At 39.1% G+C, this 15444-nt stretch overlaps 1 protein-coding gene across 1 annotated transcript; it reads right to left on the reverse strand.

The window, feature by feature from the left end:
* Positions 1-3420: 3420 nt before the first annotated feature.
* On the reverse strand, positions 3421-5623 carry LOC107823411 (glucan endo-1,3-beta-glucosidase, basic vacuolar). Its single transcript, NM_001405279.1, has 2 exons — positions 5496-5623; positions 3421-4707 (listed from the first exon to the last, which is right to left on the reverse strand). Exons 1-2 carry the CDS (start codon positions 5584-5586, stop codon positions 3686-3688), a joined length of 1113 nt encoding a protein of 370 aa, NP_001392208.1. The 5' UTR covers positions 5587-5623; the 3' UTR covers positions 3421-3685.
* Positions 5624-15444: the final 9821 nt, after the last annotated feature.

Genomic DNA, 15444 nt, shown 5'->3' on the forward strand with positions numbered 1-15444 from the left:
GGGTAAGAGGTTAAATTGTTTAACTCCGAGCCTTGTTTTCTTTCCCTACTCCTTGTCTTATATTTGAGCATAACAACAAACTATCAAGATCATCCCACTCCTCTATCCCAGAGACATCATCTTCATGACTCCACTGGTCCTTTTGTCAATGCTTCTAAATATTCGCAGCTTGGTTGGAGCTTTGCAGTATCTGACGCTAACTCAACTTGAGATTTCACATGCTGTTAACTTGCTCTGCCAATTCATGCAGCATCCTACTGATGTCCATTAGACTGGAATCAAAAGGTTCTTCGCTATAGATATTGATGGGACTCTAGACTTAGGCTTGCGCCTATCCCCCCAATCATCTCTCAATCTAGGTGGGTTTTATGATGCTGATTGGGCTGGATGCCCCATTTCCAGACGATCCACATCAGAAATTTTTGCTTTCCTTTGATAAAATTGCATCAGCTGGTCCTAAAAGAAACAACATACAGTCGCCAAGTCTAGTGCGGAAGATGAATATTGCTCTTTAGCATCTCTAGCAGTAGACTTGTCATGGATCACCTACTTGTTGAAAGACGGTATCTCATTATCTCAACCTCCGTTGTTCTTCACAGATAACATCAGTCCTTTTGATCTAACAGCTAATCCAATGCTACATGCTCGTACCAAGCATGTCGAACCTGATTATCATTTCGTTCGGGAAAAGGTTGTGCAAGGTGCCATGGTGACCAAGTTTGTCCCTTCATTACGGCAAATAGCAAATTTCATCACCAAAATTTCAGTTTCAGGTGCTACGAACCAAGCTAGGTGATGTTGGCCACCCCACGCCAGCTTGAGGGGGTATATAAGACAACTTGGCTAGGATGTTTAGGACTCAAATACTAATCTTCAGTAATTCTGAGTTCCAGACTCCTTTCCTCCTTAGGCATATCCATTTTCATGGTTTGCCTTCTAAATTCATAAGCCTTGAGATTTTCAATCAACTCGTACAAAGAAATTGTAGCAATATTTTTGATTCCTGAATGGTAGTGATCTTTCTTTCCTATGTGATTGGTAAAACCCTGGTTAGTATCTTCTCAACCCTCTCATCTTCGGGAATAATCCTTCCATGAGATATTATTTCATTTGTCAATATAGTGAATTTTGTGTACATTTCTTGAATGGTTTCTGCATCTCTCATGGCAAAGTTTTAATATTGAGAAAACAACAAGGTTCCTCTTGATCTTTTTACCTGAGTTGTTCCTTCATGGGCCATCAGCAATGTGTCCCATATTTGCTTGGCAGTAGTCTTGGATTCGGCTATACTCATCTGGAACAAGTCCACACACAAATCATTTCTTGGCTTTGACATTCTTCTCTCACTTCTTCAAGTCCTCGGCATTGTAGTTAGCTCTTGTCTTTGGCACATCCTCTCCTTCAACATTTTTCTTCAAGGTAAGGAGTTGAACATCAGTAATTATGACCCATAGCTCGTAGTCTTCTGCCCTTATGTGATCTTTCATACTTGTTTTCCACCAAGAGTAGTACTGGTCATTAAAGAGTGGTGGTCTAGCAGTTGATTACCCTTGCCAATTTCCAGGTGGTGCACTCACTTGATCTTTTCCTAAGGTGTTAACCTTTTCAAGGATAACCCGCTCTCGTACCAATTGATATTTTATACTTCAATACCACACAAGAGGTGGTGTGCTTTGTGTGGTGTCCAATTTTCGCGTGCACTAATTTATAGAAGGACCCGATTCCCTAATCTACTGTTGCGGAATAAATAATGCAAAAACTAGAGAACACGAGTACTTTTACATGGAAAACACCCAGCTCAAAAATTGAAAAAATCACGACCTATTTTCTAGTAGGTTATTTTTCCAAAATTTCACTATAGCTCTGAGCCAAACAACAATATTTATAAAAATGCTGTAAACCTAAGGATTACCTCTAACCCTTGTAGCAACCATCCACAGGCTTGCGACGGCTTCAAGTGAACTCTAACTTGAACAATACAACTCAGGTACCTTTTACAATTTGCTTCAAAGAAAGCTGAAAGGTACAACTCAAAAGTCCTACTACAATTGAACTAGAATAAAAGACATACACATGGAACTGATTTTTCTATCTGGTCCATGTAGCATCAGGTTCACACTTTTAAAACACACCAGAATTGCTTGCAAAATGCCTTTCTGTTTTGCTCTCAATTCTTGCTTAACTTCTATGTATGTGCGTCACCTGAGAACATAGTGATATATATATAGCATTATCAAGATTAGCATTAACTAGAAACCTGATGATTTACTCTTCCTTGGTGGACGAGTTCTAGTTAACTGCAATCTATAACTCTTTCCTTATCTAGGACAAAGTTTTCGTCAAATAAGGAGTCCTGCTCCTTATCGATTATGCAAGCTTTTCGTTCAGGGATTATCAGATATAACCACTTATACGTATCCCTTGCACGTGCATGCCTTTTGTTTGAATATGACCATGCCCTATGTACACTATCCATGGACTTGTTTCATACATGTGTTCCTTTGACAATCATCAAGACCAAAATCACTCGGGCCAACAATATGGCTTTAGACCCTCACTAGGCAAGTAGAGCTCTTTTGCTGCTCTCTGAATAGAGTCTTCTTTCCTGCCTTTGGAGTTGATGAAATGGACAATTCACACGGAGCTAGTTTGTGGGTAAGATCAAAATAGATCTCTTAGCTGGAAGTTATCCCGTTTGTTGTGGCATGCTTCTTAGATTTATGGATTCGCAGGGGGCCTCGTGCATAACTTAGTTTCGCAAGCCTAGAGCTATGATCAAAGGCGAGGTAGGAAATACCCCGCACGAACTATCTGATCAACTTTTCTTTTTCCTATGACAATCAGCTGGCAAATCCGTGTTTGATGTCGCGTTTCCAGCACCTTCCTTCACTCGAATGACAATTCTGGGGTTTTACATGTGGATCAAAGATTTTTTCTACATTTTTGGTTGGAGAAGCTCTGAGTGGTTTGAGAAGCTGAAGAATGAGACTTTAGCAGAGCTAACAGCTCGATTGGTTAAATGGGAGCGAGAAATACCAAGCGATTTGATGGCTTGAGCCTTGAATTGATAGAGAGAAACATACAGTAAAAGCAATGCTTATTGGAGACAAGATTCAATTGGTCTAGAAGTTGAGAGAAATTTGTGATAAGAAAGAGCGTACCATTATTTTTTTCGACCTGATACGACGTGAAATACCTTATAATGTAAGGGAATGTCTTAAACCACAGAGTAGGTGACATTATAATATATTTCTAATGAGGTTTAACGGAGAAACGGGATAAAAGAAAGATCAGTTGCTTGCAAATACCTAAGAGTAACTCAAATATATCAAGCCTTGCCAAATAAAGATTAATTGATAGTCAAATGATAAAGACACTAATTAATAAATAACTAAACATTGAAGTTACCAAATCCCAATCTGATCAAACATGGAACTGATGTATAATTAATGATGCATGAAATTCACAAACTTACAGAAAGTTTCTTGCCAAATTACCAATATCACAAAGAAAAGGAATTTAAAACCACTCAGAGTTGCATCGTCACTGGATAACAATCCATGAGGACTTACAGAGACATGCAATGTTATTTAGTATCTTGCATAAAGAAAAAATTTCTCTTGTTTTTACTAGGTTTTCCATCCAAGGAATACGTATGTAAAGAGATTTCAAGTGTCTCATCAGCTCACATCTCACTTACGAGAGAAGCAGTAGCATTAGTTTCAACTGAACTGTCCCAAACTCCACCAGAGACCCCAAAGTTGATATTATATTTGGGCTGCTTGTTGGGGGAAAACAATCCAAAATGTTTCTCCAGTTCAGGGTTCTTGTTGTTCTCATCAAACATGGCAAATATATAGGTCTCAATAGGTCCAGGCTTTCTTGGGCTACCCTCTTTAGCGTGTTGAATTAAGTTCCTCAAGTAAGTTGCTGCATTGTCATATGTGGCTCCAAATGCACCAGCAGATGGCCAGCCACTCTCGGACACAACAATCCCTACAGATGCCCCTCCTGATCGCTCGAGGGCAGCATACACAGAATCCAGCATTGCATCAAATAAGTTCCTATATTGGCGGGAACCATCTTGTACCACCACATTTGGTGCTGTAAAAAGAGAATAGGGGAGAGAAATCTGGCCTGGATTACCAGAATAACTGAAATAGGGGTAAATGTTAACGAGTAAAGGTGCACGTGTGTCCCTTAAGAAGCCAACAATGGGATCAACAAACCACCTAGCATCGTTCCTAAACGAACCCTGTGATGGTGGATAAGAGTTTCCAATCAAGGTCATGTCTACAGAAGTTGAGACCTTGATGTTGTTTCCCAAACCAGCTTCACCAATTGCTTTGTAAATATTTACCATAGCAGGAGTAAGAAATGAGGTTAGGTAAGATGTGCCAGTGACAGGGCTGATTTCATTCCCAACAGCAATATACTTAATCTTAACATCTGGCCAGAAATCTTTAACATTTTTCTGTACCCACCATCTTGCATGTTCCATTCCGGAAGCAATGTGCTTCACATCTGAATTGGGAAGTCCTAACATAACTTCAATATTTGAGCCTTTTAATGCTTGTAAAGCTCCATGATTTGGATCATAAAGCCTCAGTCTTCCTATGTTTCTTGACTTGTAGAGCTGTATAACTTCCCAATGATTTGGCAAGTTGTTGCCTAGCATTCCATAGCAAACACCTATCGATTGAGCCCCTGCTCAATAAGAATTACAAAATAGTGTTAGAAATTTAGTGGGCATTTTTTGGAAAAAAAGGAATTTTTTTTTATGTCCAGACGGGCTCCTAATCAATTACTGAATTCTTGAAAACTTAAAAACTTACAGTAGGTCCCCTCCACTAGGGGCTGATTGATGTAGTATACTTCCTCTATTTTAATTTATGTGACATATTTTGTTTTTAAGGAAAAGAAGAATTTGAAAGTTGTGGTATTAAACATGCTATAATATTTGTACGACTATAAGATATTTGAAAATTATGGTCGTATATATTCCATAATATATGTGATGTCATAAAAAATTCTATTAAGGTTAAGGTAAAGTATTCTCAAATATCAAATATGTCCGTCCTTTTTGGAACAAACTAACAAAAAGTGTCAAAGAAATTAGAACAGAAGGTGTATATGTTATGGGTTAATACGAACGTAGTAGCTTTAACTCAAATCTGTGTGTTAAAAGACTCACTATGCAAATAATTGACTTCTAGCCAATAAATCAAATGGGAATTAGTCTAATTAAACTCATAAATTTCAATCTTAGATTCACTGTCCTCCCCTCAAATTGAAAAGTTTGTGAGTGAGTGTTACACAAAAATAGAGCAAATAACTATCGCTAAATGAATACGGTGCAAGTTAATTTGAGAAAAAAACACAAGCAATTTGAAAAGAAAAATAAGCAAATAACTATCAACTAAATTAAAATTTTGCGCACACAAAATTATAAGACAATATTTTTGGCTGGGAAGTTCAAATATTTGACCAGAAACCTGCTATGTCAATGCTGCTGGCAACAAGTAGTAATCCTAGGAGTGTGATAGCAGCCATTTGAGGAGTATTATGTTTATGTGAGGTAGACATGATGGGAAGACTTGTTGGGAGAATTAAGATGAACAACGAGCTATTTATATTGAGATATATATATAGCCTTGTGTAAATATAATATTGGATTTGTTATTCGTAGGCTAATGAAGTTAAGAGCCGCCCCCGGTGACCTGGCTATTAACATGTCAACTTGATCATTTTGTGGAAAAAAGAAGATGAGTTTGATGATGTAAAGTTATTTATTTTCTCCATAAGGTGCCGTACTATCTTGACTTTACAAAAGAAATTATAGCTAGTTAGTTTCTTTCATCCTGCACAACCAGAGGAATTCCTGCTTAATCATCGTTACAACTAATAAAATGTTTGTGGTAAATACTTAACGATATCTATTGTTTATATTAAACCAAGTAATTTAATATTTTCAATTCAATTTCAAGATAAAATACATATTATTTAAATTTATCCATAAGTAAGTAATAAATATTGGTCGTATTTTGAATTCCCTTAAAACTAGTTGAGAGATTTTAAAGTTCTATATGACTTTCATTTAAAAGTAGTTCTAAGAATAAGATGTCATATTGCTATTGCACGAAAGCAATGGATGAGAATCTACATCGAAGGCAACGCCTTCCATAACAGTCTCGAATCGTTTTTTTTTTCCATGTCTAGTATTTTTAAATTATATGAATTGATTTAATGAAAGTCTTCTAATATTTCGCTGCATTTATTAGAGGAAACTGGATTCTAACTGAGGTGGCTATGAGATTAGCTATTCCACCTTATATATGAGATAGTTGATTTCACTATTTTAATGTAAAATTTATTTCGAAATTAGCTAATATTTATAATTAAATATGAAATAAATGAAATCCCAAATTCTATTTCGAAATTATTATCATTATTTCTTGTACCAAACGACCCATTAGTGAATATGGCACGCAGACTCTGAAAAGGCCAATGAATCAGTAACCGGAGTCATTTTCTTCTTTAGAGGAAAATTTTATGATTTGCTGCACCTGTTTAATTTCTTGATATTAGTTGAGATGTAAATTAAGAGATAAACATAGAAATATCCCAGGAAGCTCAGAAGCTAGCAGCCCCAAGTTGCAGCAAAGTATTGGAAGAGTTTTGGCACTTACGTGACAATTGAGAGTCCTAAAATTCATTATTTTAATGGCGGCTTTTATTTGATCGGTCTTATTTTAGTGGCGGCTCTAATGAGGAGGCAGCTAAGAAGATGGACTTTGAAGTTATTATTATACTAATGATATCTCGATAGTGTTTTGTCAACTAACTATAATAAAAGAAAGCTACTTGCCGATAATGGACCATTTGGAATTTCGGATGGGATATTTTATGTTTCGGGACCAAAAGATATAAGGGCAAAACAGTTAAATTTTCCCCTTTGTAAATTGAAATTGAGTAGCTATTACAAACTCTTGGTCTAATATTTTTTTCCCATTAGCAAAAAGGTTTGCCCTTGGCCCCCTAGAGGAGCTCCAATCTTGGTGGAACTTTTTTAATCATAATTGTATACAGCCAACATCGGGGAGTTCGACTTTAGGGTTATTGTGGCACTCCACGCCCGACCTCGAGAAGCTCGAAGCAGAATTTGATGTGTGACCTCGAGGTGAGTCCCTCGAGGGAGCATATTGAAGGTTCACTGTGGTCAATCTCGGAGAAGTACAAATCGATGATCGTTATGGAAAGGCGGGAAAACTCCCAAGGACACGTGGTTAGAGCAGACCAGGTCAGCAAGAATAGTACAAATCTGTACCGAGCCATTATACAGCTGTACCAATAGCATTTCCTCGTCATTATTAGACATGTAGTATGTTGGGATTCCTCCCCTCCTATATAAAGGGGACTCCTGTTATTTTATAACACATGAATATTGAATACAATAGAACATTCTCTGCTTTTCTTGCCTAAACGTGCTCAACAATTGCTCTACAGATTTATTGCTTGTTCATTTATTGCCCATTATTAGCAGCAAAAAGCTATCTTCGAGGCCTTCGATATCATTGTTTCCCCTTCAATTGTTCATTGCTAACTGTCGTAACTAGACCTCGAGGCCCCATGTTCCAGCCAGGTCGAGGCCCAGTCTTGCGACATCATTCATTTGCATATCTTATTCTCTTTACTTACGCTTATCATCTATTTCCTAACAACTAGTACTAAAATAAATCAAATATTTTTAGAATCACAAAATCAAATATAATTGTTAGTACCATTTTTAAGGTAAACAATAACCAAAAGTTGAGGGGGTAAATTTGGACTTTTTGTTAAAGAATTTGTACAAGTACCATTCTTTTGTTGTTGGAGATTTTGTGACGATCCAATAGATCGTTTTGAATTCTAGCCCTTATTTTTGTGTTCCGAGACTTCTATTAGCTACATTTAATATTTTTCGATTTGTGTGCGCAGCCTGTGTCTATTTTTCAAAAATATTTTATGTGAAAATTTGAAGAAACATGATTTTTGATTTTAAAAATAACTTGAGTTGACTACAGTCAATATTTTGTGTAAATGATCCAGAATCGGCATTTTAACGATCTCGTTGGGTCAGCATCGTAATTTTGGACTGGGTCGTATGTCTGGAATTGAATTCGGAAATCCCTCACTTGATTTGACTTGATTTATCGAAAGCTAGCAACTTGAAGGTTTAAATATTTCCTAAATTTGACCGTAGATTGACTTTATGACTACTTGGTTTGGATTTTTGTTCTGGAAATTGGTATAGGTCCATTTTACCATTAAAAACTTGTCTTCAAAATTTGGTGCAAAACAAAGTTAGTTTGGCAGGATTCGGACGCTCGGTTGTAAATTTGGATGTTGTTGAGTTTCTTTGAAAATTTCATGCATTTTGATGTCTAATTCGTAGTTCTAGGTGTTATTTTTGTGTTTTGATCGCGCGAGTAAGTTCATATGATGTTATTACACTTGTGGGAATGTTTGATTTGGAGCCCGAAGGGCTCGGGTGAGTTTCAGATAGGCTACAAATCATTTTTGGACTTAAAGTTACTGGTTTCAGCTATTTGCTGGTGTTTGATGCTATGTGCTTTGCGATCGCGAAGGGGAAACTGGGCTGGGACGGAACCTATTCTTCGCGAACACGGGGACTGGATCGCGAACAAAGTAGCAGAGGGGGGGTTTACCCTTCGCGAACGTGAACCTAGGATCGCGAACGCGAAGGCCAAGAGGGTGAGGCCATCACGAATGCGAAGGTTATCTCACGAACACGAAGGCCATTTGGGCCGCTGTATATCACAGTCGCATCAGGTGCTTCGAACGCAAAGAACACATGTTGCACAGTGATTTAAACTTCTAAAAAATGGGGTTTTCCCCAATTTTAACTATTTCCAAGTTTGAGCTCGACCTGGAGGCGATTTTGAAGAGTTTTTTTTATCCCCACTTCATAGTTTAGTAGATTTTAACTTGTTTCCTTACATTTCCATGAACACCCATCGAGCTCGGGGTTAATGTCTAATTGGGTTTTGGTCCAAATATCGGATTTTGACCAAACGGGCCCGGGGTTGATTTTCGTTGACTTTTTTCAAAATTACTAAAAATTGAATTTTTTCACTCATGTGTAGTTTCTAAAGCCTATTTGAGTTATTAAACTATATTTGGTTAGATTTGATTGGTTTGGAGGCTAATTCTAGAGGAAAATCCACGGTTGGGCATTTATTTGGTTGCGTAGAGAGGTAAGTGTTGTGGTTAACCTTGACTTGAGGGATTAGGAATTGGTGGTTTATTTTCTATGTGAATTGTGCGTGGGAATGACATATATGTAAAGTGACGAGTACATATGCATTTGTTATTGGGTTAAAGCATGCAAGTGAGAATTATTTCTTTGCTCTAAGTTGTTTATTTGACTTGGTTTCTCCATGTTTAAGTTGGATTATTAATTTTAATTATTCGTGTCATATTTATTGTTTATTTTGGAGATGTTGGAAATTTTTGAAAATTAAGTTTGAATATTCTGGCACTATAATTGAAGTGAAATTATTTCTCGCCTTTTATTTATTTATTATTATTATTATTATTATTAGATTTGTATTGTTGATTTCCGGTAAGTGTAAAAGCATGAAGGGTGATGCCGTGCCATTTCATTTATGATATTACATGGTGAAGACGAGAGTAAAAGCACGAAGGGTGATGCCCTGCCATTTCATTATGATATTACATGGTGAAGACAAGAGTAAAAGCATGAAGGGTGATGCCGTACCATCTTCATTTCAGTGCCTTATTTGATTTCCGGTTTTGTTGATTTACTTGGTTATATTAATGCTTATTTCGGAAGATGTTATTTAGTGATTTTTTTACTTGCCATTTTTATGATATTTCCCCTTTCGCATGTCCCCTCCCAGTTAATATTTTATCGTTCTACTTGTTATTTTGCTGCTTTATATATATTTGTACAGGGTTTTTACGTAGGTGTCTTGTCATAGCTTCATCACTACCTCGCCGAGTTTAGGCTCAACACTTACGGAGTACATTGGGTCGGTTGTACTCATGATACACTTCTATACTTCTTGTGCAGATGCTGCTATTGGTTCCATTGGTGCTTAGAGGTGTGTCTCCTCGGATCACTTTGCTTCAGAGATCTGAGGTAGATCTGCTGGTGTTCGCACACCTTGAAGTCCCCTTACATTTCCTATATTTACTGTTTATCTCATTTGAACAGTTGTATTTATTTCAAACTATACTTATAGACTTCTAGTTGCTCTTGTGCCTGTGACACCAGACTTCTTGGGTTGAGTTATACCACGTTATGTTATGTGTTTATTTCATGTATTTTAGCTTTAATCTTTGTTAAAAATTATTATTATTCTTTTTTAAACTGTTTAATTATTAAATTATTTAACTAATGTTGGTTTGCCTAGCAAATGGACGTTAGGCTCCATCACGACCCCGAGGTTGGGATTCCGGATCGTAACAAATTGATATCAGAGCACTAGGTTGCTTTGATGTCACGAGTCATGAGCAAGACTAGTAGAGTCTAAAGGATCAGTACAGAGACGTCTGTATTTTTCTCCTAGAGGCTATGGAGTTTTAGGAAAATTTAGCCTCTTTCTTTCCCTATCGTGTGATTTTATTCTATCATTGATGTTTGAATCATTCCATTCTTGTTCTCTCGTAGATGGTAAGAAAATGCACAACATCTACAGCCGAATAGGAACCGGAGCCCCCTGCTGCAACCATTAAAAGGAGTAGAGGTCGGGGCTGAGGTAGAGCCAGAGACTGAGGTAGAGGAATATCTCATCCTAGAGCTCATGTAGTAGCACCTACTGTGGAGCCTCAAATTGATCATGAGGAGGAGATCCCAACTCAAACTGGACCAGTCGGACCCGCTCAGGTCCTAGATGGATTTATAGCCACTCCCCGGCTTTAGGACGCTCTAGTGCGTTTAGTGGGCTGTATGGAGAGTGTGGCATAGACTGATGCATTTTTCGGTGGCACCAGCTGAATCTTAGGCTGGGAGAGGAGCATAGACTCCTGCTACTCACCCTCTGGAGCAGATGGCTTCCATATATAAGACTCCAACAGTCCATCCAGTTGGGTAGTTCAGCCTATTTTTGCTACACAGACTTGGGAGAGGTCCGCAATGTCTTCTAAGGGATTTATGAGGTTGGATAAGTTAACAAATCTCTTCCCTATTCACTTCGGTAGTGCACCTTCTAGGAGCCACAAGATTACTTAGGTCATTGCTACGAGGTGTTGTGAACCATGGGTATTGTTGAGTCCAATAGAGTAGACTTTGCGGTGTTTCAGATGACCGGTTCGGCTAAGAGATGGTGGCAGGATCATGTATGGAGCTGACCAGCTAGTTCACTGCCACACACTTGGGATCAATTTTCGCAGTTATTTCTGGAAAGTTTATTCCTTTCACTTTGAGAGATAAGTACTGCAGACAGTTTGAGCGCCCCCAGCAGGGTAGCATGACTGTGACCTAGTATGAGACCCGATTTGTGGACTTAGCTTTCCATGCAGTTATCTTACTCCCTACTGAGAGGGAGAGAGTGAGGAGATTGATAGACTTACATTCAGTATTAGGTTACAGATGGCCAAGGAGATCGGAGATTATATTTCTTTCCAGAGGGGCGTAGAGATTGCTAGACGGATCGAGATGGTTCGTCGTCAGGATAAGGGGTAGTATATTATAAAAGGCCTCATCAATTCAGTGGTTTCAGTGGTGCCTCATCTTGAGGTTTATTTGGTTGAGGCTATCCTCTCAAGATGATTCTGTCAGTGCTTCATGCAACCCATGGTGCTTCGGGCAGTCTTAGTTCTTATGGGTCTCATTCTGAGCAACTAGCCTACAACTTACCATCAGCTCCTATTAGTGCACCGCCGATCCAATGTTGTCAGAGTGGTTATCAAGGTCGACAGGGACAATTCCAGGGTCAACAGTCACAGCAGCCGAGGGCTTGTTATACTTATGGAGGTCTGAGGCATGTTGCTACTTTTCGCCCTGGGTTATAGGGTGGCATGCCACAACACGGTTCTTGTGCCATGATTCTGGCATTGGTTCCTTCACCGCCCGCTCATCCAGCTTGAGGTAAGAGTCACGCTACTAGAGGTGGAGGTCAGGCTATTAGAGGTGGAGGCCAGCCAGCGAGAGGCTGTCTGAGTGGAAAAGGTTAGAATGGTAGGGACCAACCCCATTTTTATGCATTTTCAGTTAGACCTGAGGCAGAGTCATTTGACACCGTTATCATATGTATTATTCCAGTTTGCCATAGAGATGCTTCAGTTCTAATTGATCCGGGCTCTATTTATTCCTTCTGTCATCCTATTTTGCTTTATATCTGGTTATGCCTTATGATTCTTTGAGTGCTCCTACATATGTATCCACGCCTGAAGAAGATTCTATTATTTTAGATTGTGTTTATTGCTCGCATGTGGTTTCTATTGGGAGCCTTGAGACTAGTGTAGATCTCCTACTTCTTGATATTATGGACTTTGATATTATCTTGGGAATGGATTGATGTCACCTTATCATACTATATTGACCGTCATGCCAAGAGAGTGACCATAGCCGTGCTGGAGTTGCCTCGATTATAGTGGAAAGGGACTCCAGGCCATTCTAGTAGCAGGGTTATTTCTTATATGAAGGCTCGTCATATGATTAAGAATGTACCTCTAGCATATTTGGCATATATTGATGAACCTAGTGTGGAGGTTCATTCCATGGATTTAGTACCAGTTGTGTGTGAGTTTCAAGAGGTGTTTCCTTCAGATATGCTGGGGATGCCACCCGATAGAGATATCAACTTTTGTATTGACTTGGCTCAGGGAACTGAGCCCTTTTCTATTCCACCATACCGTATGCCCCCACTGAGTTGAAGGAATTGAAGGGGCAGTTGCAGGATTTTCTTGAAAAATTATTCATTAGACCTATTGTCTCGCCCTAGGGTGTACAAATGTTGTTCATGAAGTAGAAGAATAGTACGATGAGGATGTGTATTTATTTTCGGCAGTTTAACAAAGTCACTATCAAGAACAAGTATCTCTTACCGAGGATTGATGACTTATTTGTTCAGCTTTAGGGTGCCAAAGTATTTTTCCAGATTGATTTGAGATCTGGCTACCATCAGTTGAAGATTACGGCATCAGATGTCCCTAAGACAGCCTTCCAGACTCGGTATGTGCATTATAAGTTCTTAGTGATGTCATTTGTCTTGATAAATGCCCCAACTCCATTAATGGATTTGATGAACCAGGTATTCAAGCCTTATCTGGATTCTTTTATGATCGTCTTCATTGATGTTATTTCGGTATACTCCCGCAGTCAAAAGGAGCATGAGCAGCACCTTTGGATTGTACTTCAGACATTGAGAGATAGTCAGTTATATGTCAAGTTTTCAAAGTGTGAGTTTTGGTTGGATTCGGTTGCCTTTTGGGGGGAATGTGGTATCTTCCGAGGGCATTAAAGTGGATCCTAAGATGATTGAGGCAAATTAAAACTCGCCTAGACCTACTTCAACTATAAAGATTCGGAGCTTTATGGGTATGGTGGGTTATTATCGCCGGTTCGTGGAGGGGTTTTCATCTATTGTAGCCCCATTGACTAGATTGAACCAGAAGGGTGCCCCATTCATGTGGTCTAATGAGTGTGAGTTGAGCTTTCAGAAGCTCATGATTGCTTTGACTACAGCCCCGATGTTGGTGTTGCCTACGGGTTCGAGATCCTACATTGTATATTGTGATGCATCACGTATTGATATTGGTGTAGCATTGATGCAGGATGGAGGGTTATTGCATACGCTTTTCGGTAATTAAAGGTTCATGAGAAGAATTACCCTGTTCATGACTTAGAGTTGGCAGGTATTGTTCATGCATTAATTATATAGAAGCATTACCTCTATTGGCAGCTTTGCAACACTTGTTCAAGAAAAATGTTCTAAATTTGAGACATCGGAGGTGGTTAAAGTTGTTAAAAGACCTTGATATCACTATTTTGTATCATCCCGGGAAGGCTAATGTGGTGTCCAATGCCTTTAGTATAAAGGCGGTGGGTATAGGTAGCCTCACATATATTCTAGTTGGTGAGAGACTGCTAGCATCAGATGTTCAGGGCTTGGCCAATTAGTTCATAAGGTTAGATGTTACAGAGCCTAGTCCGGTTCTTGCTTGCACAGTCTCTCAATCTTCTTTGTATGAGTGCATCAGAGAGCGTCAGTGTGGCGACCCCCATTTGCTTCTTCTTAAGAACACGGTGCATCATGATGATGCCAATGAAATTTCTATTGGAGATGATGGGGTGTTGCGGATACAGGATCGAATTTGTGTGCCCAATATGGATAGGCTGCAGGAGTTGATACTTGAGGAGGCCTACAGATCGCGGTATTCCATTCATCTGGGTGCCGCCAAGATGTACCAGCATTTGAGGTAACATTATTGGTTGATAAAAGTGAAGAAAGGTATAGTAGAGTATGTGTCTCAGTATTTGAATTGCCAGCAGGTGAAGTACGAGCATCAGAGGCCTGGCGGTTTGTTTCAGAGACTTAAGGTTCTCAAGTTGAAGTGGGAGTGTATTATCATAGATTTCATTCTTGGGCTCCATAGATTTTGAAGAAATTTGATGCAGTATGGGTCATTGCGGATAGGTTGACCAAGTTGGTGCATTTCATTTCGGTGGTGGCTACTTATTCTTCAGAGTGGCTGGAAGAGATCTATATTTGCAAGATTGTTCGTTTGCATGGAGTTCCTGTGTCCATTATTTTTTATCAGGGCATGCTGTTCACATTGCAATTTTAAAGGGTCGTACATCATGATTTAGGCATACGGGTTGAGTTGAGTACAATATTTCACCCCAATACAAACGGGCAGTCCAAGCGTACCATTCAAATCTTGGAGGATATGCTTCGCACCTATGTAATGGATTTTGGGGGTTCTTGCCACTTGCGGAGTTTGCCTACAACAATAACTACCAATCAAATATTCAGATGGCTCTTTATGAGGCCTTATATGGGAGGCGGTATCATTCTCCAGTTGGTTGGTTTGAGCCAGGAGAGGCTTGATTGTTGGGTACTGAATTGGTTCGGATACCTTGCAAAAGGTCAAGATGATTTAAGATCGGCTACGTACTATGCAGTCTAGGTAGAATAGTTATGCCGATCAGAGAGTTTGTGATGTTGCATTCATGGTTGGAGAGAGGGTTTTGCTCTAGGTTTCACTTATGAAGGGTGTGATGAGGTTCGGGAAGAAGGGAAAGTCGTGAAGACCTGTCTGCAACTACAAGCCTCAGATTTGCTATGTAAGGCTCATATTTGCGATATGGGTTTGGGTGTTGTGACCTTCACTTTTGCGAAGCAACAACTGCATTTGTGTCCCAAAGGTGTTCACATTTGCGTTGACTATATCACATTTGTGACACTAGGGAGT

The sequence above is a fragment of the Nicotiana tabacum genome, chromosome 22 (genome assembly GCF_000715075.1).
Source record: "Nicotiana tabacum cultivar K326 chromosome 22, ASM71507v2, whole genome shotgun sequence".
Taxonomy (NCBI): Eukaryota; Viridiplantae; Streptophyta; class Magnoliopsida; order Solanales; family Solanaceae; genus Nicotiana; species Nicotiana tabacum.

Bases quoted from the DNA above. Each gene is read 5' to 3' on its own strand.
- LOC107823411 (NM_001405279.1), bottom strand. From the start codon at position 5,586: ATGTCTACCTCACATAAACATAATACTCCTCAAATGGCTGCTATCACA. The intron at 4,708-5,495 runs GTTTCTGGTCAA...CTTATTGAGCAG, and splicing joins CAGCAGCATTGACATAGCAG to GGGCTCAATCGATAGGTGTT.